This window comes from Haliotis asinina, chromosome 16, assembly GCF_037392515.1.
Source record: "Haliotis asinina isolate JCU_RB_2024 chromosome 16, JCU_Hal_asi_v2, whole genome shotgun sequence".
Classification (NCBI taxonomy): Eukaryota; Metazoa; Mollusca; class Gastropoda; order Lepetellida; family Haliotidae; genus Haliotis; species Haliotis asinina.
In genome coordinates, this window is record NC_090295.1 from 31,817,053 (window position 1) to 31,829,728 (window position 12,676).

At 45.0% G+C, this 12,676-nt stretch overlaps 1 protein-coding gene across 1 annotated transcript in view; it reads left to right on the forward strand.

Moving 5' to 3' along the window:
* LOC137267523 (chordin-like) overlaps positions 1-12,676 on the forward strand; it is a 37,959-nt gene that overhangs the window by 7,782 nt on the left and 17,501 nt on the right. Inside the window, exon 3 of the mRNA XM_067802001.1 lies at positions 9,932-10,064. Within this exon, the coding sequence (XP_067658102.1) occupies positions 9,932-10,064 (133 nt within the window). The remainder of the gene's footprint in view (positions 1-9,931; positions 10,065-12,676) is intronic.

Genomic DNA, 12,676 nt, shown 5'->3' on the forward strand with positions numbered 1-12,676 from the left:
TATTCATGCCTCGGATTACAAGTCGTTGTCTGCCATGTCGAAGCGGTAAAACAAGGGATTATCTACTTCGCGGAAAGAGAAAAGAATCGGTAGAGTGGATTAGCGTACACAATTGTCACCCCAGGGGACATCTTTAGGAGGGGACGAACTGGATTAAGGGATTAGAGAGGATTATGTTCAAGTGGAGACAATTACTGCAACATTTTTTCGACTTTCACCGCCGTGACCTGCGGCAAAAATTAGAACGGATGATTGTTTTCTGTATTTCAGCGAATAGCCTCTTAGCTTGAGTACACGTTTTTTTGTGAATTTTGATATTCATACTTGTGAGGTGGTATGGGGCTGGGTGTTTAATTTTGGTTACGTCTCTAAACCAAACACTTTTAAATGTGAAGGGGGTATATTTTCTTTCAGGACATGAGTACATGATAGTCAAATTTGGATCAAACAGACCCGTGAAGGTCCCGGGGTAGAATAGGCCTTCAGCAACCCATGCTTGCCGTGAAAGGCGGGATCGGGTGGTCAGGCTCGCTGACTTGGTTGACACATGTCATCGGTTACCAATTGCGCAGATCGATGCTCATGTTGTTAATCACTGAATTGTCTGGTCAAGACTCGATTATTTACAGATCGCCGCCATATAGCTGTAATATTGCTGAGTGCGGCGTAAAACTAAACTCACTCACTCACTTGGATCAAACAATCCAGTGATTGACGCGATGACATGGGTTGAATGCAACAAAATCCAATGACGCACAACTAGAGGAGTGTCCGAGCTTGACCACGATCAGGTCCAGATCAGGTCCACGCCTTCTGACGTCCTCAGAGGTCACCATGGATGTGTATTGCCCACCAGTGTTGAAATTGTGTGTATACATTACACCTTCGTTGTTATCAAAGTCTCCTGGTATGAATCTATTATAACTACCTATTATAATGTGGGTTTCGTTGCAGTTCACCTACAACTGTAACAGTTTGCTAGCATATAAACAAGTCGAACGAACGCACGAACAACCGTAGTGCAGCATCTAGTATTTTGAAAATATAAGGCGTCACTCACTGTTTAAATCGACATGTATTTTACAAATGCCAAGATTTACGTAATATAGGCCTCAGTGGGGGTATCGAGTAGTCAAATGGTAAAGCGTTGGCTTGTCACTCCGAAGATTGGGTTTCGATTCCCCACATGGGTACAATGTGTGAAACCCATTTTCTTCTGTTCCCCGCCGTCATATTACTGGACTAGTGCATAAGCGGTGTACAACTAAACTAGCTCATTCACTCATAAAGACAATTTGAGAGCCACGTAGAAAGCGATCTAAACCATGTCTTGCTCCATTACCACATTTTACCGTTAGCGTTACAGAACTACAGGTCACATCTAGCCAAAGGCGGCATAAAACCATACTCATCCACTCACACAGTTCAGCAGAGTAGTGGTTCAGAAACGAGGTTTTAACAAAAGCAACAACATGTGAGCAAAAGTGTATCTTAGCTTCCTGAATATATTGAAAATAGGCGGTGATTTCATCAGATTTCATCTAGAGTTCTGGAATAAACTCGATTATCAGTTCGAATATTTCAGTCAGGTAGTGGGTGTTGAAGGCCCCGAAGGCCTTACACCCAATACAGCCCAGCCAAGTCTGTCAACTGGGAAGTAAGATTACTAGATTTTCAAGAAATTAAGGCTCTCGACAACTTTCGTATTTTATCAAGACATTTGAACAGCGTTATTTTCTAAAAAAACCCCCATCATTTCAGTCAGGGAATCCCAGCTCAATAAGCAGGGAAAAGACCACCTTTAAGAGTAAATGACCTTCCTTTTAATGTATGCTTTCACTATTGCTAGATTTCAATAATACGGTTATTCACTTGTACCACTCCCGAGTATGCATATATACGTCGGTCGTGTTGACAGACCTACTCCCCGCCACAATGGGAAGATCCCCAGGACAAGTACCCTCGTTGACGCTACTCTTGTGTACTGACAACCTCTGACCACTTATTGATCCAAACCCATTGATCTGGGATCGTCGGAACGTTGTTAGGAGCTGGTATCTTGATCCTGCGATGTGAGACCGACACTACGTTTACAGAAAACGCCTAACTTGTTTCTTCATTGCTAATAGGACACTCAGACTTCCCTAATGGTTCAGTTGTCCAGCGGACAGTAATTGCTGAAAATGATCTGGTCGATGTTTCTGAAATGTCTTATTTTATAGCTAGTGCAGGGCAGGAGAGTAGTCTTGTGGTCAAGGCCTTCACTCGTCAGGCCGAAGACCCGGGTTCGAGTCCCCACATGGGTTCAGTATGAGAAGCCCATTTCTGGTGTCCTCCGTTGTGAGATTGCTGGAATACTGTCAAAAGTCATTCGATGTATTTTTCTTTTGAACATCAATTGACAGAGGCCAGTTGGTAAAGAGTTACGACAAACTGCACGATTCCCATATTGCCAGGGGCTTGGGGACCATTAACACCCCCCCACCCCCCTCACACGCACGCACGCACGCACGCACGCACGCACGCACGCACGCACGCACCCCCAAACCGGCTTACACGTCAAAAACAAACGTAAACTCCTTCACTCACTACGGTTTGTATCGTAGAGAGTGGATGGGTGATGTTCGATCGCTTACCTTCGCCACACCAGAAAAAAGCGTTAAAAGAATATACTTCTAAGAACCGAAGCTGTTGCGGTGGCCCTGGTTCAGTTCATCACATAGGTACATTGCGTCGTGATATTGCTGAAATATTGCTAAAGCGTCGTAGAACCTTACTCTTTCATTGTTAATGCCATAGCGTACCTTACTCATTCGAACCGTGAAAGCCCGCGGTCGAGGAGGCCCTCAGCATCCCATGCTTGCCATAGATTTCGACTGTGCTTGTCATAAGAGGCGACTAACACATGTCATCGGTTCCCAGTTGCGCAGATCGATGTTCATGGTGTTGATCACTGGATTGTCTGGTCCAGACTCGATTATTTACAGACCGCCTCCATATAGCTGGAATATTGCTGAGTGCGGCGTAAAACTAAACTCGCTCATCTTACTCATCCATTGTTACTGTCCTACCGTACCTTACTCATCCATTGTTACTGTCCTACCGTACCTCACTCATCCATTGTTACTGTCCTGCCGTACCTCACTCATCCATTGTTACTGTCCTGCCGTAACTCACTCATCCATTGTTACTGTCCTGCCGTACCTCACTCATCCATTGTTACTGTCCTGCCGTACCTCACTCATTCATTTCCCGTTAACTTTCAGTCCCGTCCTTTCAGCTCTTGGTGAGCGAGATGGAAGGCAGCTTTCGACGTTAATATCCACTGTGTCACATTTCATTCAAGAACAGCATTATAAGGTTTAGAATTATGGCATTTACCTTTTTAAAGGTCACATGCAACGTAAAACTTTGCGGATTCTGGTACCTTTCGGTATGCATTTACCGAAACAAATCATAAAAATGCCAATTCAAGCTATAAAGTTGAAAAAAAACGCGATGAAAAAAAGCCCGCGAAATCGGAGTTCAAACGTTTCACTAAACTGGTTTCAACAGCTGTGCTGCGCTGCGTCCATAACGCATGAGCAGTGAATAGGTTCGCGGAGCTCGAAACAGTATGCATGCCCAGCGTCTGAGGTTGTGAGCAGTAGTCTAATCTTGGTTGTGTACACAAACAATTAAATAATCTTCTCGTTACGTAAAAAAACTTGTTGATTGTGGTAAGCAGTCTCTGTCACAGAGAAAGCTCAGTGCCTCGTTTATTCACACCTATATGTCTGCCTGCCTGTCTTCTAAAGACAATATGCAATACACAGCTTCAATCATTGACCACGTGCAATTTGAACTTAACACCTATCAGACTCTACAACATAAAGAAAATAAGTTGATTTATGACTCGTGCACCGGAGTCCCGTGTCTGCCACATTATGTAATTAGGCAGGTGTGATACACATGGCATGTTTTTATGTCTGTGGGTTGCAAACACACTACATTCATTTTTTTCGGATGACTGGATCTGACGGAAACTGGTGCAAACTATTGTCAGTTTCAAGTCCTGCTTTGTACTTGGACGAATGACAGATTCCAGCCACGCAGTAGTTGACCATCTCTACTGACATGATTTTTAATTGGATCGAGCGCAAATTCAGAGAACATGTATTTTCCAAACCCAACATCTCTCTGTACATTCTTCATGGATAACGACTTCTTTTAGTGTATATGCATGATTTTGTTTGACAACAGTATATGAATCCACACTGAAACGGCGCATCAAGTACACCAAAAGAAGTTGTTATCCATACAGAATCTTACTTTCTTGTTACTGGCTATACTTCTAAAATGCCCATCAAACAGATCATCTTTCTGTACACACAATGAACCCTCAGCATATCAGCAAATGAAACAGCCAATCGGAAACCGTCGTTACACTTGAGTGCATATCCACCCGGTATGACTGGGTTCGGTCTCCCGCAGGCTTCGTTTCGAGGGAGGTAAGCCCAAGTACAAAATATTGCACTTTTGAATCGCGATTGTACGCTTATAATTTTTTCATTCGTTTTTTTAAAAGCAGCAATGTATATTATATGTCATGAATAAGTGATAAATGTGTTTTAATAATGTTTGATTTTTTGGTTGCATGTGACCTTTAAGGTTTTCATGACTGTTATAATTTTATCAGTGCCATAAGTGAATCAATACTGTTTATTTGCAAAGGGTACATGTAAACCACAGACCCCCGGTACATTGGCCGTGTGTTCACAGTTTAGTCGCAAGGTTAGTGCAACACGTTTCAAACATCATTATACATACATCATCGATCCACAGTTTAGCCTATGGGGTAACTGTCTGTCTCACTGTCTGTCTGCACCCCCCCCCCCCCCCCCCCCACACACACACACCACCCTCCAAACCTTCCCCGATTGACTGTGACTGTGACACGTGTAGATGGTCGAATTTTATGGGCCTATAACTCAGACCGAGGGGACCCTTAGTGCCATCGATATCACCAATTTGTACCCTAATTTGATCTTTTGAAGACGATACCTAGTTCAACTCGGGTCACGTGGACCGACCGCGCTGTTAAGTTTGGGGATTAAGGCCAACTGACAGTATGGCAATCAGAGCCATTTTGTTTAACAGCGTCAATCACGCAATTTTCTCCATAATGCGTACTTTTATTCGAATCTTTTCTTCTCGACTGATTTTTACCGGAATCCGCTGTTTTAGTTTTAATCTGATATCATCTTACAACGGTATTAAGTGGCTGTACCTTCAATGATTTACCGCCCGTCCATGCGGATAACCGATGCTGTGAGAACAAGTACTCCCCGTGTGGCGTGTCAAACACAGGGTACAAGGAGGGAATGGACTTGGGGTGGCCTCGCTTTGAGGGGATCACTGTTTCATTGTCTTTTCTCTGACAGTCTGATGACACGGCAGTACGTATCTCCTCAATTGTCTGGAGCTCCGAAGTACGTTGGGCAGAGTTGCACAGTGCGGATCTGCTGTTCTATTAAATTAGTTATGTCAGCTTTAGTCAACGTACACATAGAATTCAGAATCGCTTACGTATCAGTATTAATCTGTGACAATATTCCCCGCCATCGCAGTATTACACAGTAACAAGGTCCTTGGCCAACACCCTTGACTAGATGCCCCACCCATGACAGTATTACACCGGTGACTAGATCTACTACCCATCACAGTTTTGCACCCGTGACTAGATGTCCCACCCATGACTAGATGTCCCACCCATGACGGTATTACACCGCTAACTAGATCTACTACCCATCACAGTTTTGCACCCGTGACAAGATGTCCCACCCATGACAGTATCACACCGGTGACTAGATCTACTACCCATCACAGTTTTGCACCCGTGACTAGATCTCCCACCCATGACATCATTACACCGCGAGTTATATCCCTACCACAGTAACACACGTGTGACTAAACCCCAACGCCGCACCGTAGTACACCTGTGACAAGATCCCCCACCCAGATTGACCGAAGCTCGCACGGTACACCACACATAGTGCCGATGTTCACTCCCATGTATGTCCTCAATGACCCTCGTCACCAGGCTGTGTTCTGTCTCTCGTAAAACTAAACCCAATCCAGGTCCATGGGATATGGTGACAACATCCCACACAGACCATCTACATTCCAGGAATACATGCAATAGCTCCATACTCAGCCTCCACTGCCGAGAGATAACAAACAGCCGTGTTAAACTTTATAAGAAATCGCAAAACCCTTAAGGGTTCATGCGTTCTGTAATATCAAGCTCCCGCCTCTTAACTGTCACGATTAAAGTGTACTCCGTATTGTATACAGTCATTTCGACATTGTACATTTTTATAGTCGTTTTGCAGTTCTTTTAGAAATAATTAATTTAAAATAATTCCTTGCCCATTCTAACCCATTTAGTTTCATAATGTGGATTTTCTCATTGCCTTCAAGTGGTGGTGTAGCCTTTTGGTTAACGTTCGCTCGTCACACCGAAGATCCGGGTTCAGTTCCCCATATTAGTAATATGTGCGAAGCTCATTTGTGGTGTCCCCCGCCCTGATGTTGTTGGAATATTGCTGAAAGCAAACTCACGACATAATAATCGTGAAATGGTCATCTGCCATGGTTATCGATGCGATCTCGTCCGTTAGCTGCCAGTTCTTGTCCCATCGCACCCCGACAACATGTCTGTGGCGGTATGTGAAACATGCCTCAGCTATTTAAAACTTACTGTCATTCACTATGGCCATTCTTGTGACTTCTCTATGGTTAGTCAAATGGTAGAAGCGTCCCCTCGTCATGGCGAACACCCGGGTTCGACTTCCCCACACGGATACAATGTGTAAAGCCCACAGTGAATGTGTGAAGCCCATTCTGGTGTCTCACGCCGTGATCTTGATGGAATATGGCTAAAAGCGACGTAAAACTAAACTCGCTTACCCGACATCGTGTTTTTCGCGTCATCCGAGATTGTATTGTTTCCCCATCAATGCGATCTTGAAGTCAGAGACTTGCCTTGTTCCAGAGACTGTTACACAATCGTAGTTTCGAGTTAAGTTCGTAGTACAAATCCTGAAGCATGTCAAGCGCAGTGGCTCCCGACAGTTTACACTGTGTAAGCCGACTGACCGTCGCATTCAAACCACAGCATACATAAGTGCTCGTTCTATCAAGGACTGTTTACTTGGGAGAATCCCATTACTTTCAGACCGTCGAGAAAACCTCAACACAAAATCTTCCCCTATTCCCGATCTAGGAGGCAGGGACGCCAACCACCTTGAGTTTCCTTGACCTGGGGAACCACAACTCGCTTCTATCACCCCCTCTTCCCCGGCACCATTTGCTTCAACCACCCACCAATCCAACTCAACAAACCCCTGGGGAGACGAACGTCTACAACTATCACCAATTAGCTGGGCAGTGACGGAGAAGCAGTACAGCGCGAGACGCGAACGCTGCTACCTGCCAAAGCCAACACGTGCCAACAATATAGACATGGCCACCAAATACCTATGTCTGATAGTCCCCAGTTGACACTGAAGGAGCGGGAAGCCGTCACTCTTATCAGGAGCTGGGGATATATCAGATAATCAAATGTGAATATAGTCGCCCTACATTTTCGGAATACATGACATTCAGCCACCTCGTTTGCATGACTGAACAACACATTTGCACTAATCTGATCTCATAACGGTAAATTCAAAACGAGGATCGAGTACTAGACCACGTCACAATACGATTCATATCCAAATGGGGTCATTACACCTTGGGGTATAACAAGAGTGACTTTTCTTGAAAGGCTGTCTTTGATAAATGGGGTGGACACATTTTTTACGTATCCTATTCACCAGCAACAGGCACGCCCTATGTTCCCCAGGATTATCGTCTTCTTGGGGACGTAGAGGTAGTCCAGTGGAAAAAGCGTCCGTTCGTCAAGCCGAAGACCCGACGGATTCGATTCTCCATATAGGTGCAATGTGTGAAACTCTTCTGCAGTGATATTATTGATACATTGCTAAAGCCGGTGTAAAACAATCCACTCCCTTACCGACGTCTGACTCTTGAAGGTCCGGAATAGAATAGTCCTTCAGCAACCCATGCTTGCTGTTATACTTGTCGCAAGAGGCGACTAACGGGATTGGGTAGTCAGACTCGCTGACTTAGTTGACTCGTGTCAGCGGTTCCCAATTGCGCAAATCGATGCTCATCCTGTTGATCACTGGATTGTCTGGTCCATACTCGATCATTTACAGATTGCCGCCCTATATCTGGAATATTGCTGAGTGCGACGTAAAACTAAACCCACTCACTCACTCACTCACCGACGCCAAAAACGACGTCAAAAACGACGCCATAGTCGGCAGGATTAGGTTTCAAGGGTTTTAGCGCAAGACCTGTGCTTCTGGGTGATTGGAGGTCTATTGTTTAAGGCCGCACTCCGCAATATACCAGCTACCCAGTATATGGCGACTGTCTGTAAATAGTCGAGTCAAAACCAGATAGTTCAGTGATTAACAGTGAGGACAATTTTTATGGAAATACAACTTCTTTATTCTATACAGTTGGCTTTTCGATATTGGTGAGTTTTAAATTAAACCCACTCACTCACTCATCCCCTCAACTTATAGAATGTCAATAAAAGAAATCCAATGATTGTCATAATGAGCATCGAACCGATGACGTGTCAGCCAGGTCAGCGAGCAAGATCACCCGATCCCGTTAACGTTAGTTCTCTTACGACAAACATGCGTTGCTGAAGTAGAACAGAACACTGCTGATGTTTGTGTTTGTGTCCCAGAGCAGGGGGCAATGGGGATTGGTTAATTGCTGTTTATCATTCATTTGATTGCACTGTTGGTGTCTCCCCCTGCGTGGCCCTGCCGGTGTCTCCCCCTGCTTGGCACTGCTGGTGTCTCCCCCTGCGTGGCCCTGCCGGTGTCTCCCCCTGCGTGGCACTGCCGGTGTCTCCCCCTGCGTGGCACTGCCGGTGTCTCCCCCTGCGTGGCACTGCCGGTGTCTCCCCCTGCGTGGCCCTGCTCGTGTCTCCCCCTGCGTGGCCCTGCTCGTGTCTCCCCCTGCGTGGCCCTGCCGGTGTCTCCCCCTGCGTGGCCCTGCTCGTGTCTCCCCCTGCGTGGCACTGCTGGCGTCTCCCCCTACGTGGCACTGCTGGTGTCTCCCATGTGGCACTGCTGAAAGTGGCGTAAAGTACTCCTCGTATTTTTCTGACATGCCCGGCTTAACCGAATTTGCCCCACTGTGTTGATACAGAAATCCGGCTGTTTCCGCACGGTGTAAAATAACATTCATTCACAAACATGTGCTGGGAATTTGTTCCCCGTTTTTTCTTAAATAAGTAATAAGTACTCGAACTCTTAATACAAAATGCCCCCTTTTTTATTTCTGACAGTAGTCTTGGTGCCAGCACGTGACAACTTCGAACACTCAAGATCTCAAGGACGGACGCACGCACGCACTCCTGACACGTGCAGGCAGCTGTTATTTCCACTTTATACTCATGTGTGAAAATAACTTTGACCCGATAAGACTGCATGTTATATATCTATCACCTCATTTGCTATTGAAAACATTAATTATCTGTATTTATGTTTGCAGTGAAATGTGAAAGGTTAAAACTTCATTTCAACCCGCCGAACGTCCGATTTTGCATATCAAAATGTTTGAAACCATTCTGCACCATTCGTTACACAATACGGATTTTAAATAGGCGTTGGGTGCGTTGTGGTAGATTTGTGGTGAAAGCGCCGCTCATCACGTGGAAGACCCTGGTGGGAGACCCTGGTGGAAGACCCTGGTTGAAGCCCATAGTGTCTACCAACCCACACACCCCACATCCCACTCCCGTGAAATTTGCTGAAATACTGCTAAAATAAGACTCATTTATTCGATGTCTCTCTTGCAGGTTGAGAGGAAAGGCATTCTCCAGCACCAAGGGCAGATTGTGTGTCGGAACATTAAGAATGAATGCCCCAAGCCAATGTGTGATACCCCAGTCCTCCTGCCAGAACGATGCTGCAAAACATGTCCGGGACAAGGTACGTTATCCCTGTTTAGGGCTGTTGTTCTGTACCGAATGGCCCAAACTGGGACTTATGCTGTTCTTCTTTCTCATATACTTCCCAGTATCATGTAGTCCCACTGAGGCAAATGCTATGTTTCAATCATGTGCAGGTTTGGAACTGTAGAGGATGTATAGTATTATTTTAGGGTTTGGAAAATGTGGTGCATGTGGAGTATTTGCATCTGTTTCCGGGAATTCGCAGATATGTCTAACATTATCTGGAGTGAGTAAGTGAGTTTTACGCCGCATTCAAGTATGGGATAGAATTGATCTTGAGTACCCTGTGCTTGTGGCAAGACCCATCTCTAGCGAGATAGAGTGGTCGGGCTCGCTGACCCATGTCATGGTATCCCAGTTGTGTTGTTCGTTGATAATGGCATTGCTCACTGGATTCTCCGGAACAGACCACTACTATATGGCTGGAATATTGTTGAGTCTGGCGTTAAAATATAAACATACAAATACTGGCGAACATTTGTGGAGTGGCGAAACAATGGCCTTGTGTCGGTATGCATGTTGTCAGAGGCAAACTGGCCTCTGAAATATTGCCGAGTGTGGCATAAAACTGAACTCATTCAATTAAATTACTGGCCTGAAATGAGTGTTGGTAATGCACACGAGGATCTGTGTCAGATGATTCTCCATGTATGTACCCTACACTGTAGGCACGAGTGATAGCGTGGATTAGATGGTCAGACTCGTTGTCTTGATTAATAGCATGTTATCATGCCCCAACTGTGTTCTGGTCTCATTATGTAATCCCTTGATTATCTGGCCCCGATCAACCAAGTTACTGTGATGAAGCGAGGCGTTACACATCGACCTAAATTCTCGTCGAAGTCATAAACATCTATGGGCGCCCATCAGAAAGAGTGAGTGAGTTTACGTTTACGCCGCACCCAGCAAAATATGCCAGCTAAATGGCAACGGTGTGTAAATAATAGTCGGGATCAGACAATTCAGTGACAAACAGTATGAGCATCGATCTGAGCATTCGGGAACCATTACATGTGTCAGCGAAACTGACCACCCGATCCCTTTAGTCGCCATATTCCCGGACATTTACGGGTTACACCACAAGGAAACCCATTTGGACTCCCATGTAAGATTGAAGGTTCCAGGAACTTATTCATGTTGTCAGGCGACGATGGGTTGCTGAGAAGGTGGGAGGGTGCGTGGATGATCGGGTTCGGAGACTGGTCGATAACAGACATTGAGTTATTTGCAAAGATGAGCTGTTCTTGAGCACCCCATGCTTGTCGTAGGAGACTGAACGGATCCCATGGTCATGTTGAGAGACTAAATAACTTCATGTCATTCTATCCCAATTGCGTGAATCAAAGCCCATGATATCAGTCGCTGGTCCAGACTTGACGGTTCACAATACTGTCGATTATTTACTTATAACTGTGGTAAACATTGAAAAACTACAAAATATCGACCTGGTAGAGCGGAACTTTAACCTTGATAGAGCCCAATCTAGCTTTATCTTTAAGTCGGTGTTCGACAAGTGGGAAATGTGATTCCATTCTGAAGAAAGTTGATCTGCAACCCGTCCATCAGACTTCCCCGAACCGTCAGCTGTATGTGTTATGGAGACCTGGTTTAATCCACGCATCAAGGACCACTCGTATTGTACATTACATCAGTAATTCTCACGCCTTAGAAAATCTGCCTCAAGTTTCGCTCTCGACCATGTAACAAACCTCAACCCGATCCCCTCAGCCGACACCTGTACCGTACTTTTTGACAACCGGCATTTCTAACTTAGTAAAGTTGCCACGTCATTGTCTCAGGGACCAATCTACAGCATACTTGAGAATTTCTGTCACCGCGGAACAATGATTGGATAAGTTGATATGGAAATACTGGGTCTCTGAAGAGCTTTTCACATCCGTTCGTCAAACATACCTGAGACCACCCACGTGACAATGGCACGGATTTGCTGCTGAGGAGGTCTTACAATGAGAGTTACTCCCCCTGGCTATTGGCGTACCCTTTGTTAAACACTCGTTAACTATTGTGTTGTCGACATGGATTTTGGGGCATGATGGATTTACAGCTGAACGATGGTCCTGTTTGGCCTTTGGGGTAGATAAAGGATTAAGGCACTGATTTATATGTAAATAAAGTTTTAATGTTTCCCCAGAACGATTGACAGTATTGTTGCATTAATACAGGAGGCTTACGCGTTAATTGCATCATGCTCGAGTCCCAGTCGGGCGAGATAATGTGTTTAAGAGTTGCAGAACATCCATGAATATCAAATTGTACGTAATTTGTATCCGTGACACAAATGATAGTACCCTGACAGCTAATCGTGTTTTATGACGTCTTAACTCGCCCTGAGACGGATGGTAATTTTTAATAGGATTTTTATCAACCTCCTATCCTGAAAGTTAAGTGGATTTATCCTATTCAGTGTAGAATGTGGTTTTGTTATACAGCATATACCCATATCGGCTGAAAGTGGATGTTTACTCTAGAATTGTTTCAGGATTCAGTCGGTATTTTTTCTGCAGGGTGCTATGCAGGGGGTGGCGCCATGTTATCATTGTTCCCCCAACATCAATGCGTTTCGCTTTG